The following is a 22,699-nucleotide window of genomic DNA, read 5'->3' as shown; positions in this document are numbered from 1 at the left end:
AGTCGAGCGAGGAGGGGGTTAAGCCTGGGATCTCAAGGAGGAGGAGGAGGAGAGGCAAGTGCAAAGGGCGTGTGGGGAGGACTGGGCCACAGCTCCCGTGTCAGGCTCCCACCGGGCCTTGAAGCTCAGTTTCTGTTTCTAACCCAGTGCCAGGCCCTTGAGCACGGCTGTACTCAACCTAGCAATTTGGCGATGGCCGTGGGTATGTATATAACAGAACAGGATGCTCTCGGGACGAAAGTTCTAAAAGAAACCCCAGACGGGAGGCTGGCCCCCCCGCCCCCGCTGGGCAGTCTCTAATGACTGGGAATGCTCTGGACGTGCGTGGGCATCTGCAAATTTACTTACCTGAGAGCTGCCTCTACCTCCTGACCCCTGGGAGCAGAAGCAGGAAGGGTAAAGACGCCTCATAGTGCGTGTGCTGTTTTCTAATCATTCTGATTCACAGCCCCTTTTCATGCTCCTCACCCCATCTTCAGTTAGAGGGAAAAAGAGGTGAAAAATATAACGCCAAAGCACAAAGCTTTCTAAGACATCTTGTCTGAAACTCCTGGAAGGCGGCAATGAGGTATGAATAGGGTAGAACTCCAGATTTCTGCAACACCCCTTAGGGGGCTGAGCTTACTGTATGCCCTTCAAAGTTAGAGACTTTTCACCACTTCAGAATTATACCAGAAAGGCATGCAGATCTGAAGATACATTGTGAGGAAGCCCAAAATATCTGGTAAGGATGCTCAAGTTTGGGGAAGTTCAGCTGAAATATCATCTGTGGGTGAAATATTAACCAGGAATTGGCTGCAGAATCACCCACAGATTGAAGGGACGTTGGGGGTGAAGGGAAAGGATGAAGTTTGTACCAGGCTCAGGATATGGAAAAGGATTCAGTAAAGCTAGGAGTCCAGTGTGCTCAGCGTTTAAAGTCCTAACCAGCCCCAGGGTGTCTGAGGCATGATTGGTAAATAGAATCAGAGATTCCATTCAGCAAAAGCAGACAGGAAAACAAACCCCTTCTCTTTGTTTGTCCTGGTTGAAAACCAAACACGGTAGCCATCTGAGGAGATGCCAGAGTTGGGAGTATTCAGTCAGGGAGGGGAGGGTAAAAATGCAGCTAGCCTCTGACCACAGGGGATGTCAGCCTGATGGTTCTCCCCACGGCGTCGTCCAGTGCTGCACTCCAGAATGTTCACTGGTGACCTTGCATCTCTCTGATTCTAGCCCACAGGACACTTTCTGCTTAGCTTCTGTTTTCCTGTGACCCCCAGAATGTCACCTGGCAAGGCTCAACATTCCTGTCTGGGATGGGACACAGCGGCTTGAATCCCTTGTGTGTGTCACAGGCAGTTTTCAGCTGTTGTGGGAAAGCCTTGAGTGAAGAGGAAGCACCAGGTCCTGATGAGGCTCAGCATCTTGGGCAGGGAGGTGGGAGGAGGGGGAGAAACGGCGAGAAGGCTCTAAAGGTCAGCTGCAGCGTCCCCCAGTTTTCCTGCACCTTCTCAGCACAAATTCCAGCCGACCCACTAATAGCTTTAGAAAACTTGACCTTTTGTAAAAGAGAAGAAACTAAAATGACAGCCCTGCCTGTAGCTTGGAAGCTTTGGAAGCATGGCAGCATGATGAGGCAGTCTGGGGAGGGCGCCAAAGCAAAACAGAACCGGCAGTGGGAATTTCGTGCCACAAAAGGTTAGTGGGCTGGGCTGAACGTGGGTAAGACCTCATAGGATCTTAGATCCAGTTCATTTTCTAACAGCAGATTTCAGTAAGAAGGGTTGCCAATACACCTCAGTCTGGAGTTGGACTTGGGGCAGAGAGTTACTCCTTTTCTTTACAGGGAAGCCCTAATGAGAAATCAATCAATTCCTCTTCTCCAGTAATCTATCCCACATCCCCTCCTGGACCAACCTACCTAAAACAGGACCCCACTCCTCCATTCAGAAAATTAATCACATCATTTAAGAACTTTTAAGGGTGACCTACTGTCTGACCAATCAGGCACACATTCCTTTGCCTGGGTATTTAAAATCCGACATAATTTGGCCGCACCCCACCCATCCACTCGTGCTCTCGCACACACATCTGCCAATCTAGTCGGGCTGCCCTTCTCACTGTCCCCAGAGAGCTTACTCATTCCTGCCTTTGTGTTTCAGTACCCAGTATTCTTCACTTTCAACCCTGAATCTCAATATACCCTTTCTCTGGAACAATCCCCTGAAGACCCCACCTCTGGAGATTTTGCCAACTATTTCAGTTTTCATCTCTCCCATCTCCAAGTACTCATCAAGTCACACGTATATATACATACTTTGCCTCTCCAACTACACTGTAAGCCACCATGAATATGAATTTTATGTTACAGTGCCCCACATAAAGTGTACTCAGTAAATAACTGTGGTTTATTTGCAAACCTCCTTCTTCTGTGAGTTAAAAGCTAAACACACAGGGCTTCCCTGGTGGCACGGTGGTTGAGAGTCTGCCTGGTGATGCAGGGGACACGGGTTCGTGCCCTGGTCCGGGAAGATCCCACATGCCGCGAAGCGGCTGGGCCCGTGAGCCATGACTGCTGAGCCTGCGTGTCCGGAGCCTGTGCTCCACAATGGGAAAGAGAGGCCACAACAGTGAGAGGCCCGTGTACCGCAAAAAAAAAAAAAAAAAAAAAAGCTAAACACACATACGACATCAATCTCATTCGCATTGTGTAGGATTTCAAAAGAACATGGCTTGAAGCATATTTGAGTCCTCTAAGTTTGGTAACAGGGAAAAAAATGTAGAGAATGTTTGTGCCTTAGTAAGTGGATGGATTCAGATAGAATACATAGCTTGCTCAACACCAACAATTTGAATGTTTATCTGAAAACTGGGCACCTCAAGAAGGTTGCACGTGTCCCAGCTTTCAAATCCAGACCCAGGGCCCCATAACATCAAATTCCTTGGTGGTTAAGACTTTTCCTCCTCATTCTCCTTCTCTTTGAGGGAGTGGATACAAGTATTAGGAGGAGGTTGGAAGAAGCCATATACGTCTTGAAATTGAACAGAGCAGGCGCACAGATCAATGGAGTAGAGAACCCAGAAATACTTGACTTCTGACGAAGGTGCCAAGACCATTCAGTGGGGGCAAGGGCAGTCTCTTCAGCGAACTGGAAAAACTGGATATTCCCACATGCAAAAGAATGAAATTGGACCCTTACCTTACACCATATACAAAAATTAGCTCAGAATGGATCAAAGACCTAAACTTAAAAGCTAAAACTGGGCTTCCTTGGTGGCACAGTGGTTGAGAGTCCGCCCGCTGATGCAGGGGACACGGGTTCGTGCCCCTGTCCGGGAGGATCCCACATGCCATGGAGCGGCTAGGCCCGTGAGCCATGGCCGCTGAGCCTGCGCTTCCGGAGCCTGTGCTCCGCAACGGGAGAGGCCACAACAGTGAGAGGCCCGCGTACCGGAAAAAAAAAAAAAAAAAAGCGAAAACTATGGAACTCTTAGAAGAAAACATAGAGGAAAATCTTTGTGACAATGGATGAGGCAATGATTTCTAAGATAGGACACCAAAAGCACAAACAAAAGAAAAATAGATAATTTAGACTTCATCAAAATTAAAAACTTTTGTGCCTTAAAGGACACTATGAAGAGAGCGAAAAGATGACCCACAGAAAGGGAGGAAAATATTCGCAAATTATATACCTGATAAGGGATTAACACCTAGAATATGAAAAGAACTTCTATAACTTAAAGAAAAACAAACAACCCGATTAAAAAATGGATAAATGACTTGAATAGACATTTCTCCAAAGAAGATATACAAATGGCCAATAAGCACATAAAAAGACGCTCAACATTATTAGTCATTAAGGAGATGCAAATCAAAACCTCAATGAGATACTACCTCTTACCATTAGGATGACTATTATGAAAAATAAATAAATACAAAAAAAAAAAAGGCTGGGCAAGGATGTGGAGAAATTGGACGCCTCATGAGAATCAGAAGCTGGTGAGAATGTAAAATGATGCAGCCACTGTGGAAAACAGTCAGGCAGTTCCTCAAAAAGATAAACAGGGGCTTCCCTGGTGGCACAGTGGCTGAGAATCTGCCTGCTAATGCAGGGGACACGGGTTCGAGCCCTGGTCTGGGAAGATCCCACATGCCACGGAGCAGCCAGGCCCGTGTGCCACAACTACTGAGCCTGCGCATCTGGAGCTTGTGCTCTGCAACAAGAGAGGCCGCGACAGTGAGAGGCCCAAGCACCGCGATGAAGAGTGGCCCCCGCTCGCCGCCACTAGAGAAAGCCCACGCACAGGAACGAAGACCCAACACAGCAAAAATAAAAAAAATTAAAAAATTAAAAAAGATAAACGGAGTCACCATATGATCCAGCAATTCCACTCCCAGGTATTTACCCCAAAGGAGTGAAAGCAGGGACTCAAACAGATACTTGTGCCCCACTGTTCATATCAACAGTATACACAGTAGCCAAAAGTTGGAGACAACCCAAGTTGTCTGTCCACAGATGAGTGGATAAACAAAATGTGGTACATACAATGGAATATTATTCAGTCTTAAAAAGGAAGGAAATTCTGACCCATGCGACAACAGGGATGAACCTTGAAAACATTATGCTAAGTGAAATGTCAATCACAAAAGGACACATATCATATGATTCTACTTATATGAGGTACCTAGAATAGGCAAATTCATAGACACGGAAGGTATTAGAATAATAGTTGCCAGGAGCTGGGGGTTCAGGCTATGGGGAGTTAGTGTTTAATGGGTATGGAATTTCTGTTTGAGATGATGAAAACATTCTGGAAATGGATAGTGGTGATGGTTGCACCATATTATGAATGTACTTAAGGCCACTGAATTGACACTTAAACATGGTTAAAATGGTAAATTTTGTGGTACAGATGTTTCACGGCCATAATTTTAAGAAAAAGAAATAGAACCTACTTTTAGTCATGAGAAAACAGACAGATCCAAATTGTGGGTCATTCTCCAAAATGACTGACCTGCACTCCTCAAAAATGTCAAGATGATGCAACGGAAAAAAAAGGGGAGTAGGGCCCTGTTACAGATTAAAAGAGACTTGAGAGACAAGGCACCCAAATGCAATGACTAATCCTTGATTCTATTTCAATTTTTTTTTTTTTAAAAGGAGAAAAGCTATAGAGGGCATTGTGCGGACAATTGGGAAAAGTGACTGTGAACTGTGTATCAGTGTTCAGTTTCTTCAGAGTAACGTGATATTGAGGCTGTGCAGGAGAACACTTTTTTTTAGAAGATCTGTGCTGAAGTATTTAGGGATGGTATCTGCAACTTACTTCCAAATGAGGGGGAAATGTGTAACTATAGAAAGAGATAAAGTAAATGTGAGAGCATTGATGAATGTAGGTGAAGGGTTTAAGAATATTCATTGCACAAGCCTTTCCACTTTTCTGTATCGGAAAATTCAAAATTAGAGGAAAAAGTGGGATAGTCATTCAAATGACCAGGGAAACACTGACTTCCTGTGACCCTGTGACCAGACTTGGATCTGTTTGCTACACTGGGTCATCCTGTCCTACTGAACTCACTCCCCAGAGATGCTGACGTGGATTCTTTGGGAGGTGAGAATAGACGCTCCTGTCAAGAGCGTCTTGGTAGGGGCCCTCTGCTCCCTTCCACGTTGCTTCTCTGCTCTCCCACGCCACCAGCTGTGACCACTTGGGGACCTACTGTGTTGCGTTCCTCTGTGTATCAAGGTATTAAGCCCCTAAGGCAGGACCCTGTCTCTCTTTTCCTATAACCCTCCCTCCCCCCAAATCCCTAACCCCATGCTTTGTATGAAGTTAAATCCATAGGAAGTACCTAGTAAATATTTTTCTGTTCATTGACTGTTGACTTTGTCCATACAGAGGCATGTGTGGAAGCATAAGTGGTCAAGGATGAGGCTGAAAGGTTTACTCCCACTAAGGTATGAAAATGTCGCTGGGTAGGGCCTCGCGGAAGGAATGTCAAGTGTGGGCTTTGACACCACCTAATTCTCTGAGGCAGCCAAGTGTTACTGATTTAGGTAGTGACTCGTGCTCAGGGCTGGGGTAAAAGAAAGACAGCCTCAGCAAATGCTTCTGAGTACCTACGCACAGAATGTCCCCAGCCGGGCCTATGGGGCAACTGCTCTCACGACCCAGCAAATTCTTCCCAAGGAAGCAGAGCCAAACGGAGGACTGAGGACCTCAGAGAAGGGAGCTCGTTCTGGCTCGTGGAACAGAGTTGCTGCGCCTGGAGGGCTCGGCACCGCCTGGGATTCAGGGAGAGCAGCACGAGCATTCGTCAGAAGGTGGAGGGGAGGACGAGCCCCTGCAGCGCGTTAGCAGGAAGGGGCTGCCCACCCCTAGGCAGCTGCAGGAGACACCAGGCCTGCAGCATTTCACCTCCAGCTGGGACACCAGTGCTGCTGTGTCGCACTGTTGTTAAGTGAGTGCAGGCTGGAGCTTCCTGTCTTGAGTAATTTTTCAATGAGGCTGGAAGAATTAATGGGTAAATTTCCTCTCTATCCCAGCCAGGGCTTCCAGGAGGCAGGCCCTCAGCTCCACTGTTACAATCTGTAGTTATTCCTGTTAAATCACTAGCATGGACACAAATTCAATTTGATACTTTATTATATACTGTCTTGTACTTGTACTTATCTCTGATTATTTAATCTAAGTCCTGAATCCCCCCACAAAATTACAAGCCTCTTGGGGAACAGGCTCTATGCTTCTTTGCCACCTGTGCTCCCTTCCACATCCTACATGGACACAGAAAACATTAGGTGCACAAGAAATATATGGGAATGGGTAAAGAGTCTATTTATATCCATATTATGTAATACTGCACAGCAGTTAAAAAGAACGAGGTGGATCTACATGTTCTGACATGGAAAGATTTCCAATTCATATTACTGCGTCAAAAAAGCATAATCAGGCATAGTATGAAACCCTTTACATAGAAAGGACTAATAGAAGAAACAAAGCCTTGGTCCAAATATGTTTACTTCCTTTCTTATATATTCCCCCAGTCACAGACATTGTTATAACTAGTGTAGAACTCAGTAACTTCCTGTATTTTCCTTTTCAGAAGGAATTGTTGATAATGTTAAATAAGTAATACGTGGAAGGCAGTTAGCACAGACTCGCCATGAGAACAGTCACACTCACAGAGCACTTATATGGGGCAGGCATTGCTTTTGGTGCTTTACATCAATTAATACATTTCACCCTCATAATAGTCCTGTAAGCAACTGAGGCACAGAGAGGTTACGTAATTTGCCTTTGGTTAGCACAGCAAGAAAATTGAAGACCCAGGATTCAAGCCCAAGCAGTCTAGCTCCAAAGCCTGTTTTCTTAACCACTGTGCTGAAGGTGTTGAAAACTGTGCCCTTTCCCACCCCTTCTCTTCCTTCCCTCAGTGATGGCACTCAGAACGTGGTGTGACAATTAACTAAAAAGAAAAAAGAATCCTGTGTCCCACCCTAACCTATGGCTTTATCTGTGGATTTGAAGGTTTGAGGTACCTATAAGGAGCTTCTGATGCCTTCTGGAAACTGTGTGGGTTGCTACTGAGAGATCATGACCATTTGCCGTGATTGTGTGTAGTCATGGGATATACATAGATTATCTGGCAAGTGCCTCCTGAGGACGATTTTAGTCCCAACTGTGGATCCTATTAAGTAGAACCTCGACTTAGCAGACAAGGCTGATGGTTAGGGGTGTAATGGCCCCCACCTGACGGAAGGTAGGGTAGGCCTGATAACTGTTTGAGGATCGTAGGTAGGCGAAGGCTCTTGGCGCCTCCAAGGCATGACAACCAATGCTACCTGAAAATGAATCGGGAGGCTCTACCCCAGGCCCAGGCCCCCAGTAGCCTATTGGGGACTGCATTGTGATTCGTGCTGTTTCAGGTTAAACCAGCATGCCTCAAGTTTGCCAGACCTAGCATCCCAACAACATGTACCCCCAGCTCACGCATGGAATGTTTGCTCTGTGGCAGCCAGATGCACTTGGAACCGGCACGGATGATCTCATAAAGCAGGGAAGCTGAACAGTTAGTCAGATGATTAACACGTTGTTGAGATGGAGGAGGTGAGCGTCATTTAATGAAAATATCTGGACGCTGCAGAATCAGGAGTTTCCAAATTGGGGGCAGCTTAGGGACCATCTTATCCGAAGTCCGTATTTTACAAATGTGGAAACTGAAGCTTTAAAAAAGGTTAACTAGGGGGGCTTCCCTGGTGGCGCAGTGGTTGAGAGTCCGCCTGCCGATGCAGGGGACGCGGGTTCGTGCCCCGGTCCGGGAAGATCCCACATGCCGCGGAGCGGCTGGGCCCGTAAGCCATGGCCGCTGAGCCTGCGCGTCCGGAGCACAATGGGAGAGGCCACAACAGTGAGAGGCCCGCATACCGCAAAACAAAAACAAAAACCAAAAAAACCCAGCCATGGCCTTACTGATGTCTCATCAAAACAAAAACCCTGTCTTCCACGTGTACAATGTGTCTGATTTCAAAGCTGTCACTTATACTTTCTCACACAGTCCTGCCCTCTCACTGAGAAGAGGTTTTCCTGGGGGTGTGAGATGTGTTTACTCCGTGGGGACAAGTGGGAGAGGACCTGGGAGACTTGTCCTTCTCAAGCACTCTGCCCACTGGAGGGGGACTGCCCAGAAGCGCCCTGTGCCTTACTTTCCCCTTCTCTAGGTTCATGATGTTTACGCCTGATTTGCAGATGAGTTCCCACTGGAGAGGCTTTGGACAAATGCGGTGCCTTGTTCTTTCTCTGCAGGGTCAAGGGGCGGGAAGGGGCATGAGGAGGGGAGGCGGAATGTGCCCCAAGCCTGGGTGCTTTCTCGCAGAAGCCAGGAAAGAATTCCAGATCACAAGCTTTGATTTAGATCCCTGTGCTAAAGAAACAGGCTCTAGGGGAAATCTTTTCTAACAATTCCCTGGAGCTGGGTTATTTCCTAGCCTGGCCCCCCAAATGTGACTCCAGGGCAGAACGGGGCTGACCACAACCATTCTTCAGCATGGTCCTGGCATGGCCTCACCCGGAGGGAGGGCAGCCAGGGGTAACGTGCACAGCGCTGCACTCAGACAGCAAGGAGGTGAATCCCAGCTGAACCACTTCTTAACTGTGACATTCAGCAAATTAAGTTCTCTGAACTGCACGTTTTCTCTTTTGTAAATGGGGGTTAATGATAGCCGCACTGTTGCCCTGAAAAGTCAGGCAAAGAAATACGCAAAGGGCCTGCTTGACGTAAAGTAAGTGCTCGGAAAGTGGTTGTCTGTGGTCACTAATGGCCTAAGGGAATCGCAGGGAAACTCAGCAGGAAGCCAAAGACTCGGGGCAGAGAAGGAACCGAAATAGCCCCGTCGGCCCCGCCCACGGTCAGCGCGTCCGCCTCGCGAGGCGCGGCGGGAAGAGGCCCCTCTGCCCTCGGGCCGGAGCCACGGGGTGGGGAGGGGGTGTTTTGCTTCAGAAAAGAGCGAGGGCTGGCCTCGGCCTTCTGCCGCGGAAGGAAGCAATACAGCCACGTAACAAAAGCTCAAGGCCAAACCCACCACCCGCCCAGCGCCAGACCTCGGCTTCCTCTCCACGGGCTCAACCCAGTCAGCTGACCTCGCTTTCGCTGGGCCGGGCCCGCGGAGTGGTCCAACGGGTCCCCTCGCAGCCAATCGGCGGTGGCCCGGCTTCCTCTCAACCAATCGGCGACGGCCCGGCCTCCTCGCAGCCAATTGGCATCTGCCCGGCCTCCTTGCGGCCAATCAAAGGCGGCCCGTCTCCTCGCAGCCAATCGGCGGCGGACCGGCGCGCGGCCTCCTGGCCCTGCGCCGGCTGGCCTCTCGTGGCGCGTCGGGCGGGAAAGGCCAGATGCAGGGGACGCCCTGTAGAGGACGTGGTAACCTCCGTGTAAGGAGTGTTCTCGTTTGTAGAATGTTCTCGTTTCCACGGGGCCCTTGCCAGCGGCTGCACTGGGCCAGGTCTGCTCTGGGGCCCTCAGAGCATCCGTTAGGGGCTGCCCCGGCCCGGGAAACAGCGCGCCTTCCCTTCGCTCCAGAACCAGCCACTCTCGACCCGGCTCACCCCAGCTGACCGCCCCGCATCTTGCTCGCTGACAGGCTGTTTCGGCCGCTCAGCCCCGCAGCCCGGGCTGGGGGGTGGTCTTTGCAAGTACATATCGGAAGAAATGCTTGCAGCGTCAGAGGTCCAGCCCACGCGGGTCCAGATGCTGCTGCACAGCCCAGAACCCGGGAACCCTTGCCTCTGCCCTGCTGTGTTCCTAGGACTGGACCTCCTGCCTTTCACTTAATTCTTAGAGGAACCCTGTAGGGGCATATCATTTTCGTCCTGCAAATGAGGAAACCAAGGTGCCCAGCGTAACAGTTCTACAACTACTGAGGGTCAGTTGGCAACGTAGCCAAAATTTCTTTTAAGTGACTGGGCTTCGTACCAGGACACCACGTAGGGTCCAGACTTAAATCCCCATGGCTCCCTTGTCTGCCTGGGGGAGCAAACAGCAAGGCCAGTCGATCTAGACCTACGTAGTAGATCTTTGCTCCCTAGAGCAAGGTTTAAGCCCTTTCCAGCCCCTCTCACGCTGTGGGAGCAGTCAGTCCACCGTTTAAGTAGGAACCACACTTTGGGGGTGAATCCTGAGTGACCAGCTCGTCTTGCAGCTCTTAGATTTAAATAGCACTTTCCTTGACCCAGCAAGCCGGGGTCAGCCGCCGCTGAAGCACCTCTGCATCCTTTTCCCGGTAGCCGGTGTCACGCCACCTCCTGCAGTCACCTCTTTCCCTCTGTCTCCTGCAGATGGAGGGAGGCTGCCTGAGTGCAGGAAACAAACACGCCTCGACTGTAACCTCAGCATTTAGCTGGGGTGCGCCCAGGATGCCAGTGTGCCCCAGGAACTCCGTTTGAAAACCACTGAACTAGAGTTCGGAAGTTAAAAGTAAGTCAAGAGGGGAAACCGGAGACAACTGTGAAAGTTTGACCTTTAATAGTCATGACAATAGTAATCAACACGGCTGTCATTTATTGAGTGTTTATTAAGCAACAGGCATTTTCATAAGTGCTTTAGTGCAGTGCTTCTCACACTTAAATGTGCCTTTGAATCACAGGGGGATCTTGTTCTGATTCCATCCATCTTGGGGGCGGGGCTGAGATTCTGCATTTCTAACAAGCTTCCAGGTGATGGTTCATGAATCATACTTCATGTATTAACTTATCCTCTTAAAATGTATCCTATGAGGTAGGTATCGCCATTATTCCTGTTTTATTAAAACGTATTTTACACACAAGGAAACTGAGAGGTTAAGTATCTGTGGCCGTAGGTCCAAATAAATAAACTGCAAGGCAGTGAGGGAGGGGAGAATGGCGTGAGTACTTAGAGCTGTAGAAGGAGAAACAAAATTCTAGGCAGAGTAAACAATATTTAAAACAGGGACGCAGGGAAGGTGGCCCCGGGCTACCCAGAGGGCTGTTTGACCCATTAGGGCACCATGTGCATAATGCTTATAAGCTTTCCAAAGGCCCCAAATATTTGAGGCCTGAAAAAAAATGCATTGGCACCTACATATGAAAACTGAATATTTAAATGAATCATTTTCAACGTTCAAATTATTAAAAGTCCTTTCAAATTTTTGTACATGAAAAAATTCATAGTTAGTGAATGATATGGGTGTATTTTAGTACATTTTATAAAAAATGGGGTAGGGCCTGCCTACTAGGCCTAAGGTCTACTAAGGATAGGAGAGGCCCTGGCCACACTGGGTCTGGATGTAATCCTGAGGGCAACTGGGAACCACTCCTGGGAGCAGGAAAATGTTCTCTGTGGCTACAGTGAGGAGAATGGCTTGGAGGGGGGCCAGGCTGGAGGCCCAGCAGCTCGAGACCAGATAGCCGTTTACGGCCTCCAGACTGCAGGACAGCTTCTGCTGAGTGCCAAGAGGACAAAACGATAGCATTATACAGCCCAGTTATTTTTTGATTCCTCCAGCCCCAATCTGACTCAGCACTCTAAATTTACTTAAGATTTGGGGACACAGGTTTTGCCAAATCCTTTCTCACTAAGGCCAGTGATGCTACAGTCCAGGGGAGGTGTTTAAGAGCACATGCCTTGAGTGGACAGCCATGAATGTGAACCTCAGCTCTGCTCTTAGCTGCGTGACTTTGCATAAATGATTTAACTCCTCTGAGCCTTGGATTCCTTTTCGGGCATATTACATTCCTCGCAGAATTAAGTGAGATAAACTACGTTTACAGCGTCTCCTGCAGAATAGGTAGTGCTTAGAAGTAGTGGCTTTTATCCTGTGGGTGCCATTGTTGAGACCTAATCGAGTTTTCTTTAGGAGGGAACAGAGGGTGGGGTAAATAACTTAATCTTTTCATCAGTCTTCTGAGGTAGAAATTCTTATCCCCATTTTGCAGATGAGGAAACAGGGGCTCAGAGATGAGATACCTCAGCTCTGTGGACTAGGGGCAGACAGTGGGGAAGCTGCGTGAGCTGGCATTTTGTTCGGTTTCCCTGTGTTGTGCGCTCTCTCCAGCAGTCGGTATCTGCTGCTCCGCCACTCCTTCTGCGCCCCATACCTCTTCCCCTTAGTCATGGCATGACTCGGGCCTGATGGCCAGCGGCCACCGCTGAGCACTGTCCTCCAGTGCCACCTACCTCTATCCCCCTTCTTCCCAGCCTTGCCTGACCTCCCTACCACCTTGCCCCCCGATTTTACAGCTTCTGGATTTCCCTTATTAAAGAGCTCGTCTCTTTGAAACTGAGAACTGCCCTGGACTGGGATGCCTTCCAGGGTCCCTCCCTTTAAAGGGTGTAGATAAGTAGGTCACATCAGGGTGGTGGGGGAGGACGCTGACATCTTATGGGAGGAGGAAAAAATACTGCAGGTCCCATGGAGAATGGAAAACAAAATAACAGCGCTCCCTCTGTCCCTGTCTCTGTCCCTCAGCCTCTCTGTCCCGCCGTCTTTTTTTCTGTCATCTTTATTGGAGTATAATTGCTTTACAATGGTGTGTTAGTTTCTGCTTTATAACAAAGTGAATCAGTTATACATATACATGTGTTCCCATATCTCTTCACTCTTGCGTCTCCCTCCCACACTCCGTATCCCACCCCTCTAGGTGGTCACAGAGCACCGAGCTGATCTCCCTGTGCTGTGCAGCTGCTTCCCACTAGCTATCTACCTTACGTTTGGTAGTGTATATATGTCCATGCCTCTCTCTCGCTTTGTCCCAGCTTACCCTTCCCCCTCCCCATATCCTCAAGTCTATTCTCTAGTAGGTCTGTGTCTTCATCCCCGCCGCCGCCGTCTTGCACAGAGACAGTCCCCTACGGGCTGCTGTTACTGGGAAATGCATGTCGGGACAGTGCAGGCGATCCTGAACTCTTGGGGTCTGGGGACACCAGTGGACGCTGCACTGAACAGAAGCTTGTCTACCCCTTTCTCTCCTCCTTCCCCCTGCCTCCTCTTCCAGCTTCCCGCACACCCGCTAGGCTGCTGGAGACGAGAGATCTCAGCTTTCACCCAGAGCCTGCAGCTTCTGCTCCTTGAGCGTGGCAGCCTGGAAGCCGCCTGGGGCCGGGAAGGCCCTGGCTGTCTGTCCGGCTCACAGAGGCTGCTATGGCAACCAGAGCAATGACGGGTTTGGCAAGATCTCCTGTTTCCCCACCCCCACCCCTCCCCCTCCCGAAGGCCGCTCACAGCAGGGGGTGTGGATGAGCATTAAATCACGTAGGTTGCTGGGAAAACCAGTAAGGCCAAGGCAGAGACAGGGCGTGGCACTAAAGGTCCATCACTGCCAGCCCCGCTCTGCCCTGCTATCCACAGGGACTGAGCGCTGTTTGAATCATAAGACTGGGCCGCCACATTTCTAGGAAACTGCAGCTGAAGGGGAAAGGTCCCGGCTGCGTGAAGGAGAGCAGCCTGGCTGCGTACAGATTAGGACTGAAAACGTGTTCCCCTGGCACGAGGCAAGCACACAAAACAAAGACCGAAGCCTGAGCCTCGCACCCGGGGGTGAACTACCCCGGTTCCTGGATGGGGGCCGTGGAAGCAGGGAGGTCACCTCGGAGAGGCCCAGGGGTTTCCCATTTTCCTGGCTGGGGCCTGGCGAGCTCCCAGCTCCGAGGCTGGCCGTCCAGGACACCGCAGCCCTTTTGTAGTGACGCTCCGGATTGCATGACCCCACCTGGCTGGTGTTTGAGAGCTGCCCCTGCCCTCCCTCCTCCTGTCCCCAAGGCCCTGTGCCTTTTTTTCTCCACCCCAAGAGAAAGCGAGCACCCCCGGCCCCGGGCGGCCGTGCGGGGTGCCCTGTGGGAAAGTCCCACTCTTGCCCGGAGTTGCCCTCCTCGCGTAGATGCAGGGCTGGGTGATGGGGGAGAGACATCCATCTTCACCGGTGCCCTTCATCCTGCTTAATCTCCCTAGTGGGGTGGGCCTGTCTAAAACACCTGTTTCCCAGGCTGCAGTAACCCCAAACCATCTCTCATCAGAGTGGGTGTAAATCCCCACAAGTAGGTGGCAGGCAGGTAGCAGCAGTGACAGTGCGGGGTGCCTGCATCAGAACGAGAAGTTTGGACTTGTGAGGCTCAGAGCCTTTGTGCTCTCAGAAAGTGACTGGCAACCCCGCCTCCCTGGCATCTGCTCCAGCCTGGGCCCTTGCTTTGCCACCCTCCCTGCCTGACCCTGGGTGGGCTGCGTTCCTCTAGGTCTGGTGCCAGTGCTACCCCTTGGCTTATCGATCTAGCATTACCTGGGAGAAACGGGGCCAGTCTTGGGGCCTCCATACTGCCCGCTGTCCCAGCATCAATCAGCCATGTCTCAGCAGTGGTTCTGAAACTTTATGTGCATCAGAATTACCAAGGGACATGTTAAGATACAGATTGCTGGGCCCGGTGCCCAGGGTTTCTGCTCCTGCAGATTTGGAGCAGGGACTGAGAATTTGCATTTCTAACAAGCTCCCAAGGGACGGGAAGCAGCTGCACCAGGACCACATCTGAAAACCACTGAGCCAGAGCCGAGCAAAAAGAAAACCTAGATTTGAGTCCTGCCCTGTCACTCTCCTGCCCTGATGCTGCGTGTGGCTTCCCTGAGTTTCAGTTTCTCCTCCGTTAAACGTGGAGTCGTGGCCCTGGGGTGGGTGGGAGGTTTATTTGCTTCTAGTATTCGAAAGACCCTTTCACTGTGCCTGGCAAATTGCCTGGCAAACTCCTCAGTAAACACTGTTATCTGTTAACTCACCCTTGTATGTGGGTATTGACTGAGGAGTTTGTCTGCTGTCTAGATAACGCGGCCCAGTGTGGTGGCTGATTTGGACAGGTGTGAGGATTCTAAGGCCCAATTAAACATCACACATCTCTGGACCTCAGTTTTCTTCTGAAGGCCTTCGGTCTGCTAGGTCTGCCCCTCCACGTCCCATTTCTAAGCCCAGCTCTGGGAGGGGGTTAGGTCTTGGGAGTCACAGCCACGTTTTTCATTCCTTTCCCACCTCTTTCCAGGACCTCCATCATGAGAGCCCAGGTCATTCTGCAAAGCACAGAGCATCCATCACCAGAGTCATTGGTCACTTCATCCCAGAGGATGGTGACCCGGCCTTCAGGGTCCATCATGATCTGGTTCCAACCTACCTCTGTAATCATATTTCTCGCTGTCTCTCCTCCATTTACCATGTAGTCTAGACGAACTGGGTTGCTCATCCTTCCCCAAATATGCCCCATGATTTTCTGTCTTTGTTCACACTGTCCTCAACACTAGAATGTCCTCTGCTGCTCAGGGTCCTGTTCGTGCTTCCGAGCTCACCCAGTGACCACCTCCTCCAAGAAGGCATCCCAGATCTTTCTGTCATCCGTCTGTCTGTCTAGCTATCACCTCTGTATCTTTCTATTTAATACAAGTGATTTTTACATTTTTCTGTGGGTGGTAGCTGGACATGTTACTAGAATTGTCAGGTATAGAATGTAACTCAGGTATGCAGCCCCCCACTCTCCAACTCATGTCTGATAGTATCCCTCTGAAGGGGCTCAGTGGTCTGCAGGCCTGTCCCTGGATTTTACATTTCTGAAATCTGTTCTCGGAGCACTCTCAGATGTGAAAAACAAGAGTTGCGATACTACGTAAAACTTTTAAAAAGTGGGACAACCACTTAAAAGGAGAAGCCTACTTACATAAAAGATTAGTCAGCTGTTTATTTCTGTGGTAATCAGAGATGGGGAATTAATACATATGTGTGTATATATCCGCTGTGGCTCATGGTCACAAACCTTCTCATTTGCGTATAGGCACATCTGCTTCTTTGATTTTCTTTTTTAAACTGCAGGTTTTTTTCTCTTCTAAATATAATATATGGGTTGGTAGAAAACATGTAGAGGAAATAAAAAGTAAAAATGTAATAAAAGTAAGAGAAGAAAATAAGTATTTATAATCCAGAAATAACCAGTATTAACATTTTGGCGTGTGTGTCTTGTGAATAGTTTTCCTGCACGTATTTACTCTACATGATTTTTAAAGGAAAGTGGGATAAATGTTTATATACGTCTGTATAAACATTCTGTATATATTACTTTTTTGAATTAAGATATAATTAGAATTTTGGTATTCCTTTAAATGGTCTTCCCAAATATTGAAAAAAAATATTCCATGATATCATTCACAGATGTACCAAAATTTACTTAACCATTCCTTCAATGTTGGACACTCCATTTTTGTTACGAATAATATTTCAGTGAACATCCTCACACCTCTGAACATGTGTCTGATCATTAGGCTGATTCTAGAAGTGGGGTTACTGGGTCATTTTTAAGTCTCTTGATACGTACTAACAAGTTGTTTTCTGGACTTGCATTTGAAAATATTTCCCGAGCACTTTGTCTACAGCCTCCTATTCATGAGTAGTTTTTTCTCCATTCCCATTGCATTCTATCCGTCTCTTGCTGTACTTCACCCCTTCCACACTGCATTTGCATTTGGTATGTACGAGTCTTAGTTATTCTACTAGGAGACCATCTCCGACCATCTTCCTGCCTGCTTCCACATGCAGCACAGGTGGAAAAAAGGGGGCGGAGGACCGAATCTGTTTAGGGGAATCTGCAAACAGGAGAAGAGCTCAGTTTGGGAAGGAGTACGGAGGGCAGCTTGGACTCCGCACTCCGGGTCAGGGTGCAACTCTGGTTGAAGGGGAAGAAAGGGATTGTCCTCACCCCTTCATCCATCCAGACTCTGGGAGCTGGGGAAAGATGGAAAACAAGTCAAGTCCAGAGCCTGGGAGAGGGGTGGGTCCCGTCGTTCCCCGGGTAGAGGCAGCCTGCTTTGAGGAATGTGTCACTCTTTTTCACTTGGAACTGTCCCACTACAGCCATCCCAGGCTCACAGGTCCTGACCTGGGAAAGCACCTGCAGTGTTGATTGCAGAAGCTTAAATTAATGCTTTTTAGATGGGAGTTTCCCAAACTTCAGCTGTACCTCGTTCGAGATTTCAGTGTTTTAGTGAAAAGAAACCAGCAGTACGCACAGACACACACACACCTGTGATTCATATCATCTGAACCATCACACTTCTGAACAGGTAAGACGTACAGTTGTTCAACCATTCAGGGTGTGACCACGAGAGTCGCAAGGGCTGCCTAAGGTGTTAAAGTGTATCATGCCACTTACTTTAGTGTCATCCTAAGCAGTAAAAGTTTTGAAATCACAGGTTTAATGGATTAGTTACACTTTTTGTAATACACACTAAAACTATAACGATAACCGTGACAATAAAAAATTGTCAGGGACTTCCCTGGTGGCACAGTAGATAAGAATCCGCCTGCCAATTCAGGGGACATGGGTTCGATCCCTCGTCCAGGAAGATCCCACATGCCGCGGAACAACTAAGCCAGCGTGCCACAACTACTGACCCCACGTGCCACAACCACTGACCCCGCGTGCCACAACTACTGAAGCCCACATGCCTAGAGCCCGTGCTCCACAACAAGAGAAACCACTACAAGGAGAAGCCCGCACACCACAACAAAGAGTAGTCCCCGCTCGCCGCAACTAGAGAAAGCCCACGTGCAGCAACGAAGACCCAATGCAGCCAAAAATAAATTAAATTAAAATCTTAAAAAAAAAAAAATCTTTTCAAAAAAATTGTCAGCCATTGGTAGAACCTTTTCTACCCATCGGTGGTAATTATACTACATCTTTGGGAAACACTGTTTTAACTAAACAGTATATTATAGTTAATTGTGTATATTTCCTTCACTTAATTATAAGCTTTCTAAGGTCAGGTATCATGGTTTCTTTGGTGCTTGGAGTGCTGAAGCACAGTAAATATTTTTCTTCCTTTGGTTTGGTTTGTTTTGGTGATGGGGTACTGAGCAATAAGATTTAACCTAGGTACTTAACATAAGTGAAGTCTCTAAGGTCAGGATTATAAAGGGGAGAACCATATTTACATGGTAAAGAAAGTTGCCTGGTTTAAATACTGTGCTCTCGTTGTTTGGACTGGGGTGACCAGGATGGACAACAGTAAATCGTTCACATTCTAGCTGTCATTCTTGGAATAAATAACACATTTACAAGTTTAAGAATTAGTCTTGGGGTTGTAGAACAGAGCAACATTATTTAGCTCATACAGAAATTCAACCCACTATATTGACCTCATGAAATAAGATAACTTTTCCATACCTAGCAAGCGTGGAGTGAAGTATATTGTCATCCATTGATCAGAGGACACGAGTTGACTGAATGGATAAAATGCTGAGTTACAGTAATAGAGCTTTACCACCCGTGGGAAACCATCCCCCAAACAGAGCAGGAACTATTTATTCAGTCAGTAATATCCCAGGGTCTTTATACATGGCTCTCCTCTGGATTTCACGTGGCAGCTGCCATGTGAGGAGAGGGTGAAATCGTGCCACGAGGTGACAGACACCTCCACCTGTCCTTAACCGAAGCTCACCTTCTCAGATGAGTGCAGTTTCCCCAAAAGGATCCAAGACAATGTGATCCAGAGAGCTAGTCGGGAAGTTGTGGAAACTAATGGATAACCTTCTGACCAAGTAAACAAATGACCTAAGGGAGGTGTGAGTAAGATTCCAGAATAAAAGAGTATATTAGGGACTTCCCTGGTGGCGCAGTGGTTAAGAATCCGCCTGCCAATGCAGGGGACACGGGTTCGAGCCCTGGTCCGGGAAGATCCCAAATGCCGCGGAACAACTAAGCCCACGTGCCACAACTACTGAGCCTGTGCTCTAGAGCCCACAAACCACAACTGCTGAGCCTGCGTGCCACAACTACTGAAGTCCGCGCACCTAGAGCCCGTGCCCCACAAGAAGAGAAGCCACCGCAATGAGAAGCCCACGCACCGCAACAAGGAGTAGCCCCTGCTCGCCGCAACTAGAGAAAAAGCCCACGTGCAGTAACGAAGACCAAAAATAAATAAATAAATAATAAAGATAAATTTTAAAAAAAAGTATATTAAGAGAGAGAGAATAACTCTCCTTCTAGTGAAGAAGAGAAGGGCACCCTCACGGCAGCTACCTGCCAGAGGTAGAGATGTTTTTCAAGGCCTGGCTGGTCCTTCCTCCGCAGTCCTACCGATCTCTTTCTTTCTGAACCTTTCTTTCAAGTGCAGGGTCCTTAGCCTGTAACTTAGGATTGTTTAACCCATCCGCACGTAAGAAACTTGTTCTTCAGAGACTGAAAATGAACAATACTGTTTCCTTAGGTACTCAGGATCCAGTGGAAGCAAGAACCAGACGAAGTAAAAAGAGAAAACACCCCTGGTCAGAAAATTGTGTTGGAGTCCTGAACTGACGACCTTATAGTTGACCCCCTCATGGTTTCCTTAACTCCTTCATTGAACAGATATTTTCTGAGCAACTGCTGTGTACCAAGTGCATCCCTGGACACTGGGGATCCAGCAATAAATAAACAGAGGAGGCCCTGCTCTCATGGAGTTTATGTCCTAATGAGAGTGATGAGGTTGAATAAGTAAGCAAGAAACAAATAGCATAACTGCAGATAGTGACGGATAGGGACAAACTGGGAGGAGGTTTCCTCTGAGAGGGGGCAGGGAAGGTCTCCCCGAGGCAGTGGCCTTCCAGCCAAGACCTGAATGTGTTAGAGGAGACCAGGCAAGCAAAAGAGCGTCCCAGGTGGAGGGACCAGCAAACGAGGTGGGACCACGTTTGGGGCTGGATGACAAGGAAAGTCACACTGAGATGTGGTCATACTGCATCAATGGTTTGGACACAGTTCTCCAAGCAATCCTAGAACCTCCCTGGTTTTGTCCCAGGGGTGGAGGGGCCGAGGCGGAGGCTCCCACCACCCTGCCCCACATGCCCAGCAGCTCCCCTTTGATCTGAAGCATGTATGGGGTGCTGCTTAGGATTGTGCTTGAAGAACAGCTTCTGTGATCAAAAACCCTTGACCTCCAGAGTCCTTCTCTGTCCTTCAACTGTTCGACTCTGAAAGTTTCTCATCAGCCCCTGTGGTCTCTAAATTAGGAGGGTCGACCCTGTTCAGTAGACAGAGTCAGAAAGTACTGATCCCAGCGACCTGACCCCTTCCCACCAGAAGCCTCCTCTGCCTCCTGCGATGCTGGACTGGACCTTCGGGTGCCGCCACACCTGTCCCGGGGAGGGGAGCACAGATCTCTGCTTCCTCCTGGTCAGTTACCCTGGTGTCCTTCCCTTGCCCGGTTCAAATGAGACGCTCTGTCCTGTGGGGAGGTTTGGGGAATGGCTCCAGTTCTTTCCAACCTGTGAAGTGCAGAGCTGGCTAGCTGCCCCCTCCCTAACCCCAAACTCCTGTCTTTCCCCCTCTCTGGAGAACTGCCTGGCAGCCCTCAAATAAGTCCTGGGGTTTGGGGAAAAGCGCCGTTTGGAATGTGAAATGGGTTTCTGGTAATACCAACATAATTAACTCTTTGACAGGAGGAAGCAGAGGCCAAGAGGGATTTAAACAGTACATTTCTCACATATTTCAGAACAAGCAGAGAACCAGGCAGGGAAGCAGAGACAAAGGGAATAGGCGCAAGGGGAGAATATCAAGTGACCAAGACATTCACCCTTCCTCCCCGACTTCACCTCTTCTCCCCGTCTCCACTCCCCTTTCTCCCACAGAGAACTTACTTGAAGGTCGATGATTCCGCTTTCTGGTTCCATCCTGCTGCCTTCACAGGCCAGTGTTGGTCGGACTGCGTGGGCTGCCCAGGCTCTGCTGTCTGGTCTCTGCTGTTTTCTCTGGGTGGGAGAGAGCTCCCGGCTGGCGAGACAGACCTGCTATCCACCCATCTGATGTGGGATGCCTTCCTGGCCTCGGCCCCTGGGGAGTGTACACGTGCATACACGTGTGTGTATGTGTGTGTATGTGTGCCCACGTGTGCACGCTCCAGGCAGTGGCACGTGGCACGCTGACAGGTGGCCTTTTGGGTTGGTGGTGACAGCATTGTTTTTACCCCAGTGGCCCCAACGCCCCTCCTGCCCCAGAGGAGCCGTCTGAGGTCACCCAGTCTGCTTTGAGCTAGAGCTTTACTAAACCCTGGGGATTTATCCTGGAAATTGAGAAACAGCCAGAGGACACCGTCTGACTTCACGCTGGTGGAACTGAGTGGGGTCTCCAGTCACCAAGGGTGGGTGGCCTCCAGCATATTCCCAAGACTGAGGCTTAGGGATTTCTGCTCTTTCCTGTGTTCCCTCTGTCCCTAAAAGTTACAAAAAAAAAATTGTAGTTTACCTAATAGACCCAAAGCATAGGCCTTATTCTATGAAGTGAGTGAACAATACATTTTTATTGAGAGGTTGGTTGTCATTTTCTCCCTTGATTAGCTAGAAAGAGAGCAGAAAAATGTGCTTTCAAATTCTGTTTATGCAAGGAGTTGCATTTTCCCTGCTTTTAAAATAAAGCTACCAGGAATGAGTCTTTTTTTGGGAAAGGTTTTCTTTCTCTTGTTTACCTAAGAGCCAAAAACTCCTCGGGCTTGTTCCTGAAGCTGGTTTTAGACACCAGCCTGTGCATGTGTGGGCGTGAGAGGCGACATTAAGCGTGTAATCCAGTTTGAAGGTGGGGGGAGAGTGGCAGAGTCACAAATGTACTCCCGCCACCCTCAAATGTGCAACAATAAAAAGGGGAATTTCTTTATTTCTACTGAATGATCTAATATGTTTATAAGTCCCCATCCTGCTGGACAAGTGGTGAGAGGGAGGGCTGGACCATGATATGAGGACTATATTTCAACCTAATCTAATAAACATACTTAGATTTTTTTTTAAAGAATTATTTATTTATTTTATTTTTGGCTGCGTTGGGTCTTTGTTGCTGCGCGCGGGCTTTGTCTAGTTGTGGTGAGCGGGGGCTACTCTTGGTTGCTGTGCATGGGCTTCTCATTGCAGTGGCTTCTCTTGTTGCGGAGCACGGGCTTCAGTAGTTGCAGCACATGGGCTCAGTTGTTGTGGTTCGTGGGTTCTAGAGCACAGGCTCAGTAGTTGTGGTGCACGGGCTTAGCTGCTCTGCGGCATGTGGGATCTTCCCAGACCAGGGATCGAACCCGTGTCCCCTACATTGGCAGGCGGATTCTTAACCACTTCGCCACCAGGGAAGTCTGAACATACTTGGATTTAATTTAAATAGTAAACAGTTTGGATAGAATACACAGTCTTTCCAGTTTCCACCCCTCTTCCCCACAGGAGAGGGGTGTGGTTT

General features: G+C 48.8%; 1 protein-coding gene across 1 annotated transcript in view; it reads left to right on the top strand.

Annotated features, from left to right (window-relative positions):
* Nucleotides 1-22,699, top strand: part of LOC308625168 (uncharacterized protein) — a gene marked incomplete at its 5' end in the record, with an annotated part of 133,182 nt that overhangs the window by 48,281 nt on the left and 62,202 nt on the right. Inside the window, one exon of the mRNA XM_081249108.1 lies at nucleotides 10,816-10,954. Within this exon, the coding sequence (XP_081105234.1) occupies nucleotides 10,816-10,877 (62 nt within the window). The 3' untranslated portion in view covers nucleotides 10,878-10,954. The remainder of the gene's footprint in view (nucleotides 1-10,815; nucleotides 10,955-22,699) is intronic.

Source organism: Mesoplodon bidens (assembly GCF_964165515.1).
Source record: "Mesoplodon bidens genome assembly, chromosome: 11".
NCBI classification, from domain to species: domain Eukaryota; kingdom Metazoa; phylum Chordata; class Mammalia; order Artiodactyla; family Ziphiidae; genus Mesoplodon; species Mesoplodon bidens.
Note: the sequence above shows the minus strand (reverse complement) of the source record. Positions and strands in the feature narration are given on the sequence as shown.